Source organism: Haemaphysalis longicornis, unplaced genomic scaffold (assembly GCF_048455015.1).
Source record: "Haemaphysalis longicornis isolate Haplotype H1 unplaced genomic scaffold, Haemaphysalis longicornis Haplotype H1 scaffold_6, whole genome shotgun sequence".
NCBI lineage: Eukaryota > Metazoa > Arthropoda > Arachnida > Ixodida > Ixodidae > Haemaphysalis > Haemaphysalis longicornis.
The window spans coordinates 171,825,924-171,846,745 of record NW_027526407.1 but is presented as its reverse complement, the minus strand read 5'-3'; the positions used below and the strand labels follow the sequence as shown (position 1 = coordinate 171,846,745).

At 46.6% G+C, this 20,822-nt stretch overlaps 1 protein-coding gene across 4 annotated transcripts in view; it reads right to left on the bottom strand.

Moving 5' to 3' along the window:
* Mbs (Myosin binding subunit) overlaps positions 1-20,822 on the bottom strand; it is a 120,221-nt gene that overhangs the window by 28,885 nt on the left and 70,514 nt on the right. For all 4 annotated transcript variants that reach the window (XM_077672843.1, XM_077672845.1, XM_077672842.1 and 1 more), the window contains exon 13: positions 20,251-20,331. In XM_077672843.1, coding sequence (XP_077528969.1) covers positions 20,251-20,331 — 81 coding nt within the window. The remainder of the gene's footprint in view (positions 1-20,250; positions 20,332-20,822) is intronic.

Here is a 20,822-nt window from a genome sequence, read left to right as displayed (position 1 = left end):
TGTGTTCTTAATGGGAATTTGTAGAGCGTGTGTGGCGCGCCATAGCACCGCTATGATGAATCGCTTGTTTTGTTGTGTGCATTTATAGCACGTGTGTGTAGGTGTGTGGGGTATGGGGTTTTTTCAATAAAAGCTCAGTTGAAAGTCAGCGCTCGTCCTGTGTACCTCAGCTAAAGTCCGTGTTTTTGTTGCGCTGTTTAGTAATGATACAATCGTAAACCTCGATCTTATTTCGGTTGCGGTAGTCAGAAAAAACAAGATGATTAGCACAAGTGATTGTCCACAGGAGCGGCAAAATCCGGACGCGCGACGCTGATAAGCAATACGCTGATAGCGATCAAAAACGGCGGGTTGTTCCCAATTTTCTATCATAAGCGTGGTTCGGTGCTTTTTTTGTTGTTGTTACTGGCGAAAGGGAAAGCGAGGCAAACATGCTTGCCTGCGATAAACTAGGGAGTGACGTCACTGACCTGGTTGCTATAGGCACCAGGGCAGCGATTAAAAACATGTAACCCACTATCTGGGTATTTCCATAGATAGTGGGGCTCTTCGATTTACAGTCTCACCGCGGACTCCCCGAGAAGCAGTCCGGCATTCGATTTTCCCATGTATCCCTATGGCTTCGGGGAATCCGCGGACTACCCGCGGACTATCCGCGGTGAGTCCGACTGTAAATCGAAGAGCCCCATTGATTACACACATCTTTCAGCAAGCAGTGTCATTTCACAGCTCACGGCAAAAATAGCAAAAACAAAATGGCTGTGTATCTGCTACGATAGCCTTATACGATAAGACAATAGAAGATTATCGGATAGCCTTCTGCCACCCCTGCCACGTAACTGCACTCTTCTTTTCTCTGCCCACATCTCACCTTCTTCCCTTCCGTCTCGCTCCTCCCATGATACACTATTGAGGCTTGCTTATTAAAGGGGCACTGACACAAAAATTTTGCATCTCGTTTTTTTTTTTTGTTGCGATAAGTAGCTAGTGACCTACTTATCACCTGTAGAAACCTCATTTGCTTCAGTGTGCAACCGTTGTTTAATTAGAGGCATTTTCAATGCTGCCAGTCGCAGTTTCGGTTTCAGCGGGTGCCGCGAAACGATGGATTTTGTGTGAACAAAGCTCACCACGTGACCATCGGAGGGATATCACAGAGCAAAGCTGCCGTAGCCCTGTCGAATCCGTGTCGCCGGCAGTCGTGGACGTGACGCAGGCGCTGCGAGTGCAAATGCTGCCGCGGCTAGAGGACGACGCGCGCTGGGAGCAGCCGGGCGGTCTGCCTACAGGTCCGCCTACAGATGTGTTCGGCTTAGCACTGCGGCGGATATTCGATTGCCGCTCTCGTAGTAAGCGGTGCAGATGACAATTTTTAATGCAACCCGCCATCGCATCATTAACTCCTTTCTCATATAAACTGCCGTGGTTGGGACTTGGGTGCAATTTCGTGCAGCTGTAACAAGCTATCACGTGCTACCGGCGCCGGCCTGGGCCACTTCGCGGCCGTGGCCTCCGCCTGCACAGCGACCGTGCGGCTCGCTCAGTGACCGTGCGGCTCGTCTCTCCGGCGCGGTTTCGCGTCCAATGTAAATCAAATGTAATAGAAACAGAGTGCCTGGAATCACTGTAGAACTTTGGTCGCGGCAAGCTGCCCGATGAGCTGACGAATTCACGGCGCCTCCGCCGCCAACGATCGGGTCGTTCGTTCTCGAGAGCAGAAGCTCCGCCCTCCGGCCCTCCGATTGGAGCGGCGAGCCGGGCGAGCCGGCGAAAAGCGCCGGCAGTGCGGAAACGACAAACACAAACTCGTGACGTGTGTGGATGTTTATTTACAAAATACCCACGGGTTGTCGATTGCGCGTGGTCTTCTGCTGGCTGCTCGGTTGCGTTTCTCACACTTTAAAATTGATTTTAAATATGTTCTAGGCTGTATTCGCCGCTGATATTTTGCAGATGATGTATATGTGTCCACACCAATCTATTTCCGAAGTTATCCCGCCTTCAAAATTTTGTGTCAGTACCCCTTTAGGTCAATTCAATTTTCCCACGTTCGCACCGCTGACGTGCTGCCGGTTGGGACCTTCTGTAACTGTTAAAAACTGGAGTTCCATCGCAAACACGAGCCCTTTTTGCATTTTTTGGCCAAAACACTGTTTTAACGCATTTTAGTGGCCCCCACTAAAGCCAAGCCCACATCTATTTTTAACTAAATAAACACTGGCGTGTCAGTTATGTGTTGATAGCTGAATAGGCACAACGTTTGCCTTTAGCTGAACAACACAGACAATTATGAGGTATATGCCACCAGATTTTGTAGTTTAGAAAAGGTTGTTCAACAATTCCTTTACCTTTTGGCCCGTGTTCTAAATCGACGGACAGACAGACAGAGAGAACAAAATTTCCCCGTCAACTGAGCTGAAGACTACAGTCGTTACGAAGAAATTATATAAGCCATCCCATCCTACGAATGTAGACGACCAGCGGAGCAGTAGAGTGCTAAGCTGCTCATTCCTGTACCTTCGGACTGGTTTCCCTTATTCATGGTACAACTGACGCAACTTGCCTATCGACAGTGTCCACGAGATCGGCAGCTGGCTGTGCACGTGTCCGTGGCGTAGCTTCGATACTTTTCCTCCCAGGCTAATGGGGAGATGTAATCTTTGACCTTCTACAGCACGTAGGCGACTGTGTCGCGTTTATTAGCTTGTTTTTGCTATATTGCTTGGCTTTTTTTGTAAGCTTTACACGTCTAGGGCAAAAGGAAAACCTGGTGGTCTTGTGTACGCAGGAAACTCCTCCGGTGCAAGCCCATGAGTGAGAAAACAAAGTTGGAGTGGAGTTAGAAGTGAGGGGAAGACACTGGCTGGGTTTAGTAGATGATGTAGCTACACTCCCGCATCTACCAACACTGGTTAGTGGGGACAGCGCGTCAGAGGAAGCAAGGGCATTTCAGCACAGCGCGAGCGCACCGAGCTACAGCATGAAGCCCAGCTCAAACGCCAACGCCAGGCAGGGGCGAGCGGAGCAGCAGCAACGTCCTTGGATGGCGCCCAGCTTTGCTGGTCACCCTTCTTGACATAGTGGAAGGGCATTGGTTTTTGTTCTTCGCTCTTCTTCAAGGGCACATGAGTGGCATGCCGTTCATTCTTTTTTTCAAGCTTGTTTTTTTTTCCTTTTGTACTTTTTTTGCTTTTCGTAACACCACAGATTATGTAGCGTTCCTTCTCTTTGCTTCCACCACCTTTCCGCACATGGATGCAATGAAAAATCTTGAACGAGAGGCTGAAAGCTTCGCTTGACACTGGTCTTAAAACAACTTCTTTTAATTTTCAAGTAAACTCTGTGAAACTTGTCAGTCTCGATGCTTTTTTGACACAGATTTCAAATATGCCATTATTTTTTCACTTGGTCAATTAGTTTCCCAGGTAATTACAGATAATTAGCCATTTTTGGTCAAACAATAGACAAAACAGAGTTGATCATAAAACTGTAGTCTTCATATTTTCCAACACTATGAACCCTGGTGAGTCCAATAAGAGAATCAGTTTCTTGATGCATCGGTTGGAACTAATTTTACAGCTTATTAAACTTCGGTGTTTGAAACGGGCACTCAAAATGGTTCCTTGCCATTGGTGCTACCAAGGTTTAATGAGCTGTAAAATGTGTGGTTTTTAAAGTTTTGTCTGAACTAGCCTCCCCAATTTTTCTCTGCGTTTCTCTTCTTTAGCAAGCAGCCACAGAAGGGGCTCATAAGAATAAACAGTTGGTAGTTTGCGCCTTCCCGTTTGTGCTGTGTTTCCTCATCTCCGTCTTGTGTTTTGTACCGCCCTAGTGGCACAAGTATTCTAGCCCAAGTTCACCATAGTAAAGCACAGCCGGCTACGGAGGCACGACAAAGGCATCCCAAAACCGTCCTTTCAGATTGTCTGCTGTTTACACACAGCAAGTTTCTAAGGGTAAGTTTTGTGGCAGGCTGTCAGTGCTACACGTGTGCACATAATTCATAGGCCATATGCATGAATAAAAATATCTTTTCACCATGGCCATATGCATGTGTCGGCATTGTGCAACAGGTGGTGCAATGGCCTCTACTGATGGCACCAAAGAACAGTGCCAAGCCAACGTGGAAAACAAAAGCAGTGTACAGAGAGATTGTGAGGGCTAATCAAAGACACCCAAAGAAGAGACATGCCTCAAATTGCTCAAGATAGCAGAAATCGACTCGTATGTTTGTGTGACGGTAAAGAGATGCAGTCGCTAATGCACCGCGGATTAATCCGCATGTGTCAGCAAGCCACCGCGACAGATGTTCTCGTAGGGGCACGACATGCAGGGTTGGCATGTGCTACAGCTTTGACAGTGCCAGTTTCGAATTCCCTTGAGCAGGGGTAGTCACTTCATACCGGTGAAGCGACTCACAAGTATATCAGAATTATAATTTCCGTTATAGCTTTAGGCTGCGAAAGCAGGGGTGGTTGGTGTGGCATACATATTAGCAAATTTACAAAAGCAGGACACGATGAAGGGCAATTCTTAACCATTACATTTATATTTTGCCGAGTGTAGTCTCGCCAAACCAACTGCAGGTGCCACAAAATGTTGCCCCAACGGCTACCGCCACGACACGCAGTGCACCCCTGACCACCCAAAAACGAGTCGCACAACACCGCAAAACAGTTTACCACCAAGCACAACGACAGCGCCAGTTTGGTTAAACTTGGGCTGTCAGCAACAGCCCATGTCCCCCAGTCATATACTAGCCATCCCTAGATCATGCAACTCCTGGAACATAGCCACCAATCACGTGATTGGACAGGGTTCCAGGACACTTTCTGACGTGATGGAGGAACAGAGTGCAGAGGGGCTTCCAACAGTGGCTGCCATTTAACGCAACAGAGAAAAAAAAAAAATCCCCAGGTGAGCGGAATGGGGGATCGATGCCAGATATGACGTCAGACCACGTGCCCGTTCGGTTCGGCGTGCTCAGCCTCTTATGAAAGCGAAACGAGCTTTCAACGCAAGAGCCAGGTTTTGACACGGGATTCCGTTTCAACCTCGCTCTCTGCTAAGTAGAAGCGAACTCGTCGCAAACTTTTTACGCTGTCTTCTTCTTGGCTCCGATCCAATGTCTACGGCTCGTCTCCGCCAAAAGAGCAAGAAAGCAAAAAAATTCGGCCCAGTCATTTCTCCGTGCATAAATAGAACTCGACAGCCATCAGAATTTGACGGGGCGCCTAATTTACAGCCTGCCAATGGCCGCTCGCCGCCAACCAACCATGAGAAGAGAAATCCAGCGCAGAATAGGAATGGGTTGGGGTGCACTGAATAAGCAACCTCAAATAATAAAAACTAAGCAACTCCTATCCCTAAAAAAAAAGGTATTCAATCAATGTGTTCCACTGGTGATGACATTCTGAGCTGGAACTTGGCGCCTTACTAAACAACTAGAAAGCAAACTTAGGTCGGCCTAAGGGGCCATCCAACGAATAATGTTAGGAGTAACACTCAGGCACATGAAACGAGCTACCTGGATCAGAGAAAAAACTACAGTAGAAGATATCATAGTTGAAATAAAGGAAAATAAATGTACTTGGGCTGGCCATGCAGTGAAGCGAACTGACAACCGGCGGACAATTAGGGTAACAGAGTGAATATTAAGACATGGGCCTAGAAGAAGGGGAAGGCCCATAACACGATGGAGGGATGAAATAGATAAATTCTGGGGTAAACCATGGACTCGAGCAGCCCAGAACAGGAGCGGTTGGTGGTCAATGGGAGAGCTCTTCGTTCTGCAGCGTACCCTAAACAGGCTGTTGATGATGACGATGAATGCAGAAACATTTTCTAAATGCAGACCCTATGGCGGATTCATAATTTGTCGTAACACGATTAGCAAATCTGGTGCTATCTCCCATGCTCCCAACAGTTCATCCACTCAAACAGTCATCTCAAACGAGCTTTGCCTCTTTTTGAACACAAGTGCCTCCTGACGGAGCCAATTTGAAAAATGGTCGAGGCCCAGTGCCGGCACACAAAGCATGCACCGCTGGGAGTGTCGCCTGCTAGGCCATTCGTCTCCCAAGGCAACCTCCCTTTTTTTGTCACACTCTACACAACAAACTTGCAGCTCAGAAGCTTTGTGGTTGTGTAACCTCTCTTCCCTTTTCTCTTCATTTTTTACTGTTTTGGTACAAGCATTGCTGAGTTAACAAAAACAAATAAGAAAGAACTTTGTTTGGCCCTTCACATTTTGTTAAATTATCGCACCGCATTTATCCCTGATGACATGCTACATAATTCACGCAAGGACAACACAGTGATATGCTTTATTCTAGTAAGACGTTAGGATTCATTAAGGAGGTTTTCTACAAAAGATGGAGCAGCCCAGCGGACGACGCCCTGCTTTGCTTCAAGAAATCCCCTCTTTCTTCTTACGAGCTTTGAGAGAGAGCTCTGACCAGCTCTGACTCTTGGTGGTGAGGCTGGGAAAACTCAAGAGGTCTTGGACTGAGGACTCCTACCCATTGCTTTTCACAATAATCTCTCTCTCTCTCTCTCTCTCTCTCTCTCTCTCTCTCTCTCTCTCTCTCTCTCTCTCTCTCTCTCTCTCTCTCTCTCTCTCTCTCCCCCCCCCTCGCAAGACGCTGTCACAACAGAAATGTTTCCACTCAAACAGAACGGTTATTATGCATGAGCAGACATTTTTTTTTTAACAGATTTGAAAATCCAAACACACTTTCAGTCCACAAAGGATCTTGAAGACATGTTTTGGAGAAGCAACATAAAAGTTCAAATTAAGTTCAAATTAAGAGAAATCCCTGCAAAAGCTACGAAGTACACTGTTCGATTTTCAGCCCGTTTGCGACAATCAACTAATGCCCCTGGAGGTTATATTAGACCTTCGGTTTGAGTGCTACGCTATGCACTGCCAGTTTCTTGAAGCCTCTTCTTTTTTTGCACTGAATAGACCTAAAATGCTTGCTCCCATTGCTTGGTGACGGTGCTGTCTTGGCCGAACTTGATAATCCCAGTCCAGCTTTTAGAGCACCATCCTAATGCCCATTACACTGCCATTACTACCCACACAGCCAAGGCAGCTAAGACAACGTAAAGGCAGTGAGGATGGTGTTTAATGCTGCGAGGCCAATTAGGGCAAGATAAAGTTATTTAATGCCAGTGACGTAAACGTAAAAAAAGAAATTACGCAAGTAAAAACAAACGTGAAACGAAACAGAAGGCAATAAAGATGGCTGATGTGGAGGGCCAGCATGATTATGCATAGGTAAGGAGCTGCGAAAATTTGATCTCTGTCAAAAATTCAGTTTGATACAAAAACGTTGGCTCGTTGGCTAAACAATATGATGGGTGCTGTGGAATGTGTTGTCTGTGTAGTTCAAGCAAATGTTAGCTCGTGTTGAGTCAAGTCCCTTGCAACATACCGTATTTTCACGCATATAACCCGCACCAAAAAATGCGATAATTTCAGCGGCAAAGTAGGGGTGCAGATAATACGCGGGGCGGGGTTTTTCCTTTAGTGCAGCTTCACAGCAATGCCTGATGTACAGTGAAGATGACCTAGTGTGCAACAGTGAGGACTGCGTCTCAAGTGATAGCTCTAGCTAGAGGAGTGACACTGAGTGAATTGTGACTTTCGAAGCCTTGCAGTCAGTGTATTCTACTTGCTAAATATACGCATTCTCTGTGTACATAGTATGAGATGTCCTGCTTGAGCAGTAGCTTTGGTGCAGCCTTTCCTGTATCAAATGTGTGGGCAATATATGAGCATTTTTTTTTTTTAAGGCGGGCTGGAAGTGGGGGTGTGGACTGCATGCAGGGGCGGGTTATATGCGCGAAAATACGGATGGGTGGTCCCGCGATGAGTTTTAGCAAGCCAAGCCTTGGTCTTGCAGCCAACCTGGATGCTTCACGGAACTCTCGACAGAGGGCTTATTAACGCATCAGGAGGCGCAAGAAATTTCTAACGATGCTACTCGCAAGCCAGCGTTTCTGTGTGGGTGTGGCAGTGTGAATGCATCACCATTGCGACAGATTGATTTTCTTAAGAAACTACCCTGCATTGCAAATTGAAACTTGACGGAAGTGTTCGTTAATATTTAACGAACCCGGTGCGATGGAAATGTCAAAAACATGTCTTTACGCACTAGATTCCGACTCTCAGCTTGTATGCCTCTTTAAAAGAGACCACACCAGTATAAAATGTGCCAAGCATGCAGAAAGCATTCCTGGGAAGTTATCACAGAAGCATGCCTTCGTGGAAAAGTACACGCATCAATTCACACAAGACAAATAAGTAACGCACAGGTTGTACGGACAGTGCTAAATAAGCAGCACTAGATTGATGTCGACAAATGAAACCCCACTATCGCCAAGATTAGCTTGTTTTCAGAGAAGAAACTTACAAATGAACAAGAAACAAACAAATTATCAGTCACCCTAAACGAAATAGTTTCCAAAAATATGCAAATTTAATTTAAAACGTTCATAATTTAAAACATTTCAAATGTCACAATACTCAACCACAGCATGCAGTAAAAGGGAACTGGCGTCCAACCGACACAACTCCGAGAATTAAACCAAAAACCACTTTTTGCCTCAAACATTCCATCCGTTTATACTCGTCTGTGCTTCCAACTTCTTTTTTTCTCTCGGCAGCGCAGCGCCAACGCTATCGGATTACGAGCAAACATCGGCCCCCTTCAACACCGGAAGAAAACGGCAGCCGACGAAATCACGACCCGACCCGCTAAAACAACACAGCGGGGCCGCCGCTATTTCGAGAAACGGTTCCGCAAAGCTTGTCCAAACAGCAAGAAAGGAAGGGGGAGGGGGGAGAGAAAAAGTATAAACGCATTTCAGAGGCAGAGGCTGAACCAACAAGCGATTGAAGCCCTACAAAGCGCACAGGCAAGCCGGTCTCCCTTCAATGCTGCGACCCCTTCCGACAGTGCCGACGCCAATCTTGGCACTCTCCGAGAACTTTCTCCCCGATCGCACGCCTGTTCTGACCACCCACAGAGCTGGCTTTGTGTCACTTCTATACTCGCAGAATAAACACGAAAATGAATGCACGATACAATGGTGCACGATAATTTCCAGAGAATCTGATTTTTGTAGATCTTCTCCAGGCACAATGAATGCTAAAGGCAAATTAACGTATTGTTATTATGCAAGGATCTCACACAGCCTACTCAGGCTGTGTTCCAAACCAGAGCTGAAAGCCAGACTTAAGCCCTCTCCTTTAATTCCCACATTTCCAGACGACTGCTTTGGAGTCACAAAACTGCGAGAGGTAACCAGCTTCCACTGTAGCAGCAATCACAAACTATGCGCAGTCCTAAAGTTGCCAAATCCACTGCTGAGACATTTGCAGGCACGTATGATGCATTTTTTTTTTTTTTTTTTTCACAACTAGCCTCTTCAGTGCCGCAATTTGCCTCCACATGGACTTTTGGAAAGACTGCGACCACTATCACACACTCACTCCCTCCTGTATTTGAAACACGTTGGGGAACTCGAAAATCTGAGCCAAGTTTTTTATTTTCTTTTCATCCTTTGCCATGAAGACGAAATACAATTTTGGTTAATTAAAAAGGCTGCCTTGTCCCGATAACAACACCAATTTCATTTCACACTTCCAACTAGTAGTAAAAGCTACTACTAAAGGATACTAAAGGGATACTAAAGGAAGCATGTTCAGCAGTGGCGACTCCCTAACCACTTTTCTGCGATTTCTCTCTGATGTCAGTCAGTGCGATTAGCAGCCACCAACCTACGCCACCACCCAAAAACCTGACTGGTTGATTGTGGTAAGGCCCCTAGTTGCGTTTCACCGTACAGTCATGTCTCGCTATCATGGACATCTCCGTCCCCCAGAAAAATCATCCACGTGAGTCGTCCGTAATGATGAAATTAAAAAACACGAACATTAAGGAATTATCGTTCGAGAAAAAAACACAATTTATTCAGCCAAAAAACGAGCAGTTGAAACTTTGGGCATCGCTGCCAGCACGAATTAGAGTTGGCTGGTGGCACACTCATCTAATTCTCTTATTCTTTAACTCTTTCTTTACAGCGCCATAGGCCATTGGACACAGAGTTCCGATGATTTCAAACGTCCAGCGAAAGCTAAAAATGGCGCCTGGAGGACAACTAACGCCATCTAAAGTATTTACTGACAACTCATTTTTCGATTTTATTATGTTTTGTTGATATTTCGCGTGCGGAGACTGCGCCAAGAGTGAAATTTGAACCCGCGATAGTGGCGAGTTGTGTGAACATGGCGTTCGCTTCACGGCGCACTCCGCAAAAGCGGACAGCTGTGGCAGGGAGTTCGGCAGCTGTTGCTGCTGATTTTTGTTACCCCAGCGGAAGCGATGACTCCGCGAACGATGTGGATTTGCTAGATTTTAGTTCTGATGAAGACGCTCTCATTCAAATGCCTCAGACCGACAGGTGCTGCCAGGTAGGTCCGTTTTTGACTTTGGGCTGTATTTATAAACAAAACGGGCTTCCTATCTGATGACTACGGCTTTACACATTGATGTGTAGGGTCTGGAAAACGTACGGTGAAGATATTTTGCCAAATGCGCCGCATCATACCGCGTTATCACCTTCATGATATCCTGGCACTCGTCTCAGATTACCGCTACGAAGCGATGCGCGACACTTCTCAAGAGCGCTGGATTTTTTTTCTGGTTTTTTACCACTAAAGTAAAAACGATTTTGTGTCAGAACACAAAAAAGTGTGCTTGGATGCATGACCGACTTACACACGAGTGGCTTCGAGGAGTGGTACAACAGTCAGTTCTGTTAGGTTGACAGGTCCACAAAAATACAAAACTTGGTGTACAGCGTTAATATATATATTGAATCATAGCCAAGAAATGTAGGAACAATTCGTATATCTTAGTATTCCTAATATAATTTTTAGGCTCCTTACAATCGCCTATATACATTGCGTGTATACTTTTTGTGCATTTTTTTCTGATTATTTGCCTAATAAACTGTAAGTAATTGTACCTTTCACAAAACTACTGTTATGTGTTTGCAAGAGCAATCTATAAGCTACAATTCCATGCATAGAAATGCTAAATGTGTCCACTAGCTCAAGAGAAAGAAATAGTTTTGTGGAAGCACTCAAAATCGGCCGTTTTTTAGCCGTAATGAAAGAGTTAAAAATCGCATGCACCGTCGACTTCGCTAGACCAATGTAAACCTTTCTTACTCCAATCTTCCACGTACTGAACAAATGCCAAAGCTGTCTCGCTTGTAAACTGGCATTTTCAAGCTCGGTCCATTTATGCTTTACACCAGCGATTGCATTTACCGAACTGAACAGAGAGGTGTACTGCCTTGCCTTTTTTGCACAACAAATGTTGGCATGAACTATTGCAGTCCTGTTATCTTGTCCTGAGCCTCAGGACTTGCTTTTTCAGGCCCACGCCTCGCCGGGCAATCTTGTTTGATATAGAAACTGCGTCAACCCTGTCGCCACTACGCTAGAGTGTTGTTCACTTATCCTAAATGTTCTCGATTAGATTCGATGGTACTTGAAGGAACAGCGTTCCAAAATAAATGCATGCCTCAGCCAACAGGGAATTCCTGGTAAGCGCTGGGGCCTCTGCAGGGTCACCAGTCATTTCTTCTATTTTTTGCTTCCCACGCCCCGTGTCCAAATGATGAAACAAAAATGCGCGTATTTACGCGTTTCATCTCCAAAGTAGCCATCCATAGTCCGGACTGCGGGTTTCTATATTAATGGCGCACAACTGAGTGGCCAGAGACCGGTCGCCAAAAATTTCGTCCATATTGTGGGGTGTTCATATTCGCAAGACGTGACTGTATCACCTAAATGCTAATGTGCAGATAACACACTCCTAACTGCATTTTCAGTGCTGGAGCATATTATGTCACTCCTGACCCCATTACGTCCCTGTACCATGAAATGTGAATTTTTTTTTTCAATATTCCTCGTGTTTTCTAAGCTTAAGAACGTCTTAGTTTTAATGTCTTTCAGGACTAAAATGGAGCTGAGTGAGTAGTGAAGGCTGCTATTTAAAACTAAACAATGGTGTATTTTGTCTTTATGGTCCCTTTATTATATTGTTTTGTGCGATTTTCCTTCTTGGCCACTCCCAGACCTGCCAACCCCACACTGCTCCAAGTACTACAGAAGATGCCAAGAAATACTAAAATTGCATACAGAAATACTAAAATGCAATTTTATTCCTCAGAAACTCGCTTGGATAAAATACATAGCAAGCATATCGCAAAAGACGGACAAAATGTTCTAAGAATTAATTCTTGGAAGTGGAGGGCTGGGCTAGCACCGAGGCCGTTGCTGCCTCGGCACATCTTGCAACAATCAAATGCTCAACTGTCTTTTCGGACATGCAGGCACGGAACTGTGTGTGCGCCTTGCTGACTTTGTTGAAATGAAAGCTCTTTCACACTGCATTGCAATGCGGGAGTGTCAAGACCCCCAACATAACTTTCGCAAGTTTAGCCTACTTCAAAGTGCCATCCACTTCTCGCACATCGGAGACCGCACGCCAATGCTCGTCGATCCGCTCCTGCTTTGTTACGTCAGCGGGTAGTTCTTCCAACTGAAGACGGGCAAACTCTGCCCGATTGTCGTCCAGAGCAGGATTGATACTATGCCCCTCTGGAACTGGTACAAGCACTGGGAAGCGGTTGACTAGATACTTGATATCAGAAACCTGGCATGTTCAATGGAAGCAAGCCTTGCCACTTCTGCACTCTTCAACAGGTCACACTTCAATGGAAATTTCAAGATCATGTACCTACTCTGTTGCCGGCACGAAGAATCTTCTGATTCATGTAAAAAATTCCTCCCCGCTTCTTTCTTCAGGCTTTACAAGCTCTGCATAGTCTGGCTCCCAATTACTAGGTCTTCATCATCTCTCTGGGTGGTTGAAGACTTGTACTCAACGCTGGTCAGCACAGCAAAAAAACGCACCACACGAAGCACACGGGGAAACAAAGAAAAGCAAGCACATTTCGAATAGTCTCCATCTTTGGCATACAAGCCGATGCAGTGTTGCCAGCATGACTTCGTGAAATGGCGAGATACAGCCAGTAGATTGGATTGAATGAACCAACTTTGCCAAGTTTTCGGCACGAAACCTAAAAAATCGCAAAAATATAGTTGTCATTACGATAGTCGTAAAAATGTGCTGAAAATCGGGCACTTTACGATAAAGTCGTAAAACTTGGCAGGTCTGCACTCCTATATAAACGTATAGGTGCTTCAGTTCCGATCAACAAGATCTCCTCCTGGGTAGACCCTTGCACTCAAAAACATTCAAGTCAATCTGCAAACAGTTTCTGCATTTAGTGCTTGATTCCCACGAAAAATCCGAACCTTGATAACGCCATTTTTTACTAATATTAGGTGGCTTCGCATAGTTGCGCAACCCAAGTGGTTTTCATAAAAAATGCTGCCGAATGAGTGGCGCTGACACAAGCTACGTTGAACGTACGGCAGCTTTTGTTTTTCACCAGCACCCAGAAACAGCAGCCATATGCAAATCGAATTCGAAACTTGTTGGGGAACTCGCCAGTGAATTAGAGTGCCAGCCAGTGTGTACCAGCCTTAGTTAAAGAGTACGAGTGAGTAACGGCCTTAGCCAGTGAGTTAGACTGGCCAGTACAATCCACAATTTCCAAGCCCTAGGCGTAGATCGCACACGAGGGAGCGATCCTGTTGTAATCATTGCTAAAAATTAGGATGACTATATGGGCCTCTCCATCAGTGTCTCCTTGCTGAAACACTTTTTGTAGCTTGCGTTTTAACGCGTCCTGTCAGAATTCTGCTCTCCGCGATCCACCTTTGACAGGGACCACTTCATTGTTTAAAAGTACAATGCACACAGAGTTTGTCGAGAAGACATGGCATCAACAGTGAAATGACTGCATGGGCTCTTTACACTCTCAGTGAATTCAGACTGCAAAAATTTAGATTAAATGTGAGAAGAGGGGGAGGCAGGGGGTTTGATTTGATAAAGAGCTGCAATTGATCGTTAAGTCTATCTATACTGTGCCTGTTTGAATAGATAATTTTGATTGATGATTTTAAGGCCCAACTACATCCCTTTATAAACAGGGGGGAGGTGTGCTCTTAGCACAAGCTTCCTTTTTTATTTTTACAACACTTACTGCATCATGGCAGTCAGTGTTGTACTTACAGCTCAAAACAAACGACGTCGCTCAACAGATGGGCATCACGTGAGCAAAGCTCAAAGCGTCACTAATCGCACTGTTTGAAAAAAAAAAAAATGTGCTTTTCTATGCTTCCACTGGCCGTGCAAAGTACTTTGGCAGTTCGTCATTGTCTTTTTTTTTGTTTTTTGCTTGGTGCAAGAAAAAGTAACCCCTGGCCTTACTTTAGTGATTTTATGTTTTGTAAATACTGTAAATACTGTAGTTAAAATATTTTTCGCTAATTTGTAGGCCGCTTAGTCGTAGAACAACAGCTGTAGGTTGAAAGCCCACAGAGATTCTCTATTTTGTCCAAGTAGTGCAAAAAAAAAATTGAATGTTGTAGCACAAATAGAGCCGGAAAGGTAGCACATGAAAATTTATGTTAGAAAATGCCTGCGGGGCTATTCTGAAAATGGTTCTCACAACTGATTGTAAGTAGGTAAGTGTGTACGAAGAAATACGACTGCCTTGTCTTGTCCACTGATTCATTTCCCTACAAAAACAATCGACGAAGAGTACTATAAGTGGAATTGAAGTTACACCCCCTCCAAGTTCTCAAATGTGCCAAAGCAAAAGTTTTAAGAAAACAGAAAAGCTTTCTAGGATATGTTCAGGTGCTGAAGGTGAAAAAAAAAAAAAAAAAAAAAAAAACCTGTAATACACTAGGAGCACAGCTGGGATGCACCCTGCATCAGCTGCTCTTTTCCGCTTCTCATCTCAGCCGCAACGAGTGCCTCATTTTCTAGACAAGTTCCAGAAACCGATCCCAAGGACAGCAGCGCAATACCGTGCCATTGGCTTTGCCAGAGACTTCCCCCTCAAATGCAAAAGCTGCTTGCACACACAGTTCACACCGTCAAATGTACCTTTCGCTTGCCACACATGGGAACAAGCACAGTTATCAAGTGCGCCCCACTTTACGACACTGAGTTCCTGCTGATTTATGTCTGCAGGCATTAGGTGTCCCATACAGTCAACCCTCCTTTTCACTCTCTTTTCCATTTCCGGCTGCCGAGGTGGTGAATAAATACCAGTGCTTGGTACCGAGAACCTTGCACTGCTTGCGCGTGACAGTCAGACAAGAAGGCGCTACGCTGAATCCCACAAAAACTGTTATTCGCGGCTTATGACAGCCACAGGTGGCCATTTCGGTCGCGTATGCAAAAAGGATAATAATAGTGTGATCTCCCCATTTGTTTCTTTTCTTTCGTTTCTTTTCTTTTTTCAACGGAAGCAGCGCACGGTGTTGCTTCCTGTGAAACGAAAAAGACTGCAACTTGCGCTTTCAAACGGTGCCAAAATGGCTGCACTCGTACGCGCAGTTCTCACATTTACCCACTCTTTCCTCAACTTAGCGGGCACCCTGCACAAATACACTATTTTACACTGTGATTATGCAGCACATGCGTTCTTTTATCATAAAGATCTGCAGGTACATACAGAATGGTCCCAAATGCAAATGCTGTTATTGTACAGCAAGCTTGAAACTGTCTTTTTTTGGGGAGGAGGACGTTTGGTTTCAAAGGGCCGGGTCACCCATTGAGGCATTTCTAAGGCACGTAAGGACACCTGGTGGCTAGCTCCAGAAATATGGCATCAAAATCACTTTGGTAGTCATGGAAGTCAGGAAACTACGCTCTTGGATGGAAATTTGCGTCCCCCAGGTGTAAAAATGGGGCAATGTGGCATGGCTGTCGCAGGCTGCTACTCCGGCAAAAACAAAGAAAAAAAAGCACATCGCTCATCATTAGGGCAAATGACCTTTTGATTTCGTGACGACAGCTCCAGAAGTTAGAAGGCAATTTTAAAAAGCCAGATTCATGTTTTGACAATAATAACTGGCCGCACAGGCCAAAAATATTGACAGGTGTCTGTTAACTCTTTCCTTACAGCGCCATAGGCCATCGGACACGGAGTTCCGATGATTTCAAACGCCCCCCGAAAGCTAAAAATGACGCCTTGTGGATAACTAAAGCCATCTGGTGTATTTATTAGCGAGTCTTTTTTTCGGTTTCATTATTGTGTGTTTACATTTCACGTGTGGAAATGGCATCGAGAGTGAAATTTGAACCCACAATAGCGGCGAGTTCCACGAAAATGGCATCCCCTTCACAGTGCACTCCCCAAAAGCGGACAGCTGTGGCAGGGACTTCGGCAGCTGCAGCTGCTGATTTTTCTTACCCCAGCAGAAGTGATGACTCCACCAACCATGAGGGTTCACCAGATTTTAGTTCCGATAAAGACGCCCCCATTCAATGACCTTAGACTTGCACAAGTACTGGGGATAAGGCTTGGTTTTGACTTCGCGCTGTATTAACAAACAAAACATGCTTCTTATCTGACTACTGCGGCTTTGCTTTCATGTGTCTAGTCTTGACAAGTTTCAGCTGGGATATTTGCCAAACTCAATGTGCCTTATCACGTTACCACCTTCAAGATAACCCAGCACTCACGTCGGGGTAGCATTGCAGAGCGATGCGCGCCGCTTCTCAAGAGCACTAGATTTTTTTCTAGTTTTTTACCACTGAAGTGATAAGAATTTTGTGTGGGAACACAAATATGCTTGGATGCATATTTTAGAGATACCAACCTACTCTCGAGTGGCTTCGAGCAGTGGCTTAAAAGTCTTCAGGCTCCTTCTCTTGCCGCGCGTGGCGCGAGTCACTTTCTGGCCGAGGCAGAAGCTGCCGCTGGCGCGCAATCGCAAACACAGGCATTAAAAAAAATGTGCGCATTGTAGGAATCGTGGAGAACCGCGACCCGCGAACATGAGCCGGCGCGCACTTCGGGAGAGACTTGTGCGCGGAAACCGGTCCGGCGCTCCGCTGGTTCGTCGGCGTCCCCCGAGAGATAGCACCACCGATCTTAGGCGCGCGGGCGCAGACAGCGCGAACGTGTGAGCAAGAGAGTCTCGTTGGAGACCCGGTCGGGGCGAGATCGGCGGAACATCGCGGCGATTGCGGATACCATGGCTCTCAGGTGGGAACTGTTGTTTGTCGCGCGGCGTGAGTGCCTACCTCCCGTTCGCGGTCACGACCCGGACGGCATGATTCGTGAACGCCGTCGAGCCTTTTGCTCGCATACTTTGGGATTCCCCAAATAAACGGCTGTGCTTCGGCACTACTTTCTACTGTTCTCGTATCGGCAAACCTCACTGGGCATGGGAGCCCGCGTGGTTGAAACGCCGGGAGCTAGCGTGGGGGCCTACTCCAGAGTGCTGGAAAGGCCCCCGAGGAGCCCCCTCACATATCCCACAGCGTAAAGCTTACCAAGACCCACAAATGCTTTGCTATGCACTCGCTGGAACGATGGAACCCAACCAGCATCAGCAAACTCGAACGAAGAGAAGAGCGGCGGAATACAGAGGTGGCGGCGCAAGGAGCTCGCTCACGGACTCCGTGGCTCACTGCATCCACGGCATTGGGCGGCCCGAGTCGCCGTTTGCTTTTTATCCTGACCCTGTTTCAGCGCTTGCGTCTCCTAAAATCTACATCTACAACCAAAATTTCGTGCCTAGTTGTCCATAAAACTCCGTTACATCAAAACTTCGGAAAACGGGACTTCGTTACACAGAAGTTAAAAATACATGGTGTGCATACACCTAAAGTTAAAAAATTCCGTCGGTCGTTACAACGGAGGGTTTTGTAACATTGAAGTTTGTTACATCAAGGTTTCACTGTATGTCGGATATAATGATACATAACTATGGCACTGTCCACTTTTGTATGGTTTCTATAGAAAAATAAACCGCTTTTACAATGCTCCAGTGCAGTGATATCGAATATAACAACTAAATCCGGTTACAGTGTGCACCAAAAATGCGAGCTGCCGTCGGCTTTCCATGATGACTGAGCCGGCGATATGAAACGCGATGTGCCTCGCATCCCACCCACCCACCAGACCACGAGTAGACGAGGAAGCGAGAGGAAGGGGAGAGCAGTTTTCCTTCCGAACTTCCCTCCCAGCGCCGCCGCTTTAGCATCGTCCCCGCACCGGCTCGCACGTTTGCTTGTTGTGTTACGTGTGCGCCGCTTTGAATTTGACTGGGTGCCTCTTCGACTCAGTTTTTCCGAGGAAGGGACGTCGGGGTCGATGTTTTGGAAATGCCCGATTGCCTCACTGAAGAGGCGATCGTTGTGCGGATACGCGCTGCGGACAGTGGGGACAGTGCCAACTTTGACGACGCAGTCGAGCAGCCTACTCGAGCAGCCTTCGCAAGAGGCCCAACGCATGATACAGTCCCTTGAGGTCTTCGTTTCCGCCAAGGAACCTTCACTCAGCTAGATGAACCACTCATAGATGCTCTTGAGAAAAAAGATGATGTGCGCCAGCTTCGTGTGCAGCCAACAAAGCTGACTGACTATGGCTTACCGTATTTACTCGCATAATCCTCGCAATTTTTTTTCGGAAAAGTCAATGCAAAGTTAGGGGTGCGAGAATTATGCGGGGAAAAAAAAAGTCCGGTGCACAGTGTTGCCAATTTGCCTCCTGCCAATCCCGCTAAATGTAGCGGTCGTTTTTTGTATATGTAAGCTCAGTGTTGCCAACAGCAGCTATTTCTTTTTATTTTATTATTTACAACGTAAACAGTCTCCCGTCGATCAGCGATCATGAAATTGCCGCCTTTGCTTTCTGGCGCGCGCCCTATCTCGTCGTCGTATGTGCAAGCCCCACTCCAGTAATGCACGTTGAAGTCGGTGACGCCGAAGCACGTGCCTGCCTGCGGCACGGTTGCCGTGTTCGATCGCGTACTTTTTCGCTTTCAATTTGAAAGCGGCAGTGTAGCCGGCGTGCTTCCCCATGGCGAAGCGGCACCAAGCACAAAACAGAGAGATCAAAAAGTTCTCAAAATGGCAGCGAGCTATCCACCACTGACGCGAGTGACTCACTGACTGAGGCCGCTCAACGACGGGACCACGACAGCGACACAACGACACGACTGCGGGCTGCGCGAACGTAGTCTAGTTGCGCGCACGCGAAACCGGCTCAAGGACAGTGTGAGTAGCGTGTTAGGGCGCCTCATGGAGGAAAGAATGGGCGCCTGTTAGGGAGTAGCCATGCAGGTTGTTAGGGCGCCTGGATGGCCTTGGATACACAGCGCCCTCCGCCGAACGGAGAGGCGGCGGGGGAGGGCGCGCGTTGGAGAGCGCTTGCACCATGCGGGTTTCGCGAACAGGCAACTTTCGCCGCTGCAAAGTTGGGGGTGCGAGGATTATGCGAGGAACCAAAAAATCCAAGTTTTGGTGGCTCACATTAGGGGTGCGAGGATTACGCGAGTGCGAGGATTAGGCGATTAAATACGGTACTTTCTGCAAATAAGTAGTAGCACACCTTTGCTTGCATGCAAATAAAATGTTTTGAGCTCTTTTTCGTCTACTTATTTTGCAAGCAGCTCATAACAATTATTGGCTGTAACGATGGGATTTTCTTGGCACTGGAATATTGTTAAAAGTGGACTAGACTATTTACTCAACATTCACAGCGATCTGAACCGCACTTTGCGTGCTCTTTCAGCCCTAGCGAGAACGCGAAAGCAGCTCCGAAGCTCCAGAACGCGCCGCCAATCAGTGAGAAAGAGAAATGCCTGCAATGTGAGCAATTTGGAGAGGATGGAAGAAAATGTGCACCGCTGTCTCCATGGCGGTGCCAGTGACAAACAGCCATGAGCAAATGAAATGCGAACGCGAAAACACGGACCACAACAGGCAAAGTTGAAAAATACTGTTAGTGTCGGTCCAATACTGGAGTACTATTGGTATACTTAAAAAGCCCCATTTTCCAGCTTTGTTATTGAAATTAAGCTACGCGTAAATTCGGATTGCATGGAAAGAACTAGCACTATTTGTGTGTTGTGGTTCCTATTTTCATGACAGCGTTTCATTTGTGCGTGGCTACACATATGGGGGATCCAAACCAGAAGCTCCAGCCAGACTTGCATAGATTCGTGCAGAAGGGCCACCCTGCAAGCTGAAAGAGAGGGGGGGGACACGTCGTTGTCTCACTGACCTCTGCGTTGTTGGGCAGGTCGTTGACACCCCCTATCCTCAGCTTCTCCCGATCCGAGGCGTCCTGGTCTGGCGCAGACTCCTGGGGAGGAGAAGGAAACGACGCATTCACGTCACGTGGCAATCACCCAAAAAAAGGCGTCGCCTTCTTACATGAAAAGCTCGGCGAAACCTGGACACCAATGAGTACAGCTAGCCAGGGTTGCGGCTTCCACTACTTAGTTCGTCGCCGAAAAAGGAGGGGAACAAAACAAAATTTTAGAAGACACTCGTTGAAGAAGAACAGTTCTTTTGTTCGCTGTGTTTCTTCAAATTTGCACCCTTCGCCTCCCCTTGCAGTGAATACACTGTCTTCCCAAGTTAGAAAGCACCTTCCTTATGAAACCACCAAGCAAGGGCCTACGCCTAACTAACACAGCCGATCAGCTCAGCTCTCGAATGTGGCCCAAGTAAGGACAGTCAGGAGAAGGCACAGGTGGAAGCTGCTTGTCCACACAGAGACACCCTTCCCACTTCAATGCCGCCACCACACCTGCACACCTGGTAACCAGCCTCTTTTTTTTACGACAGCTG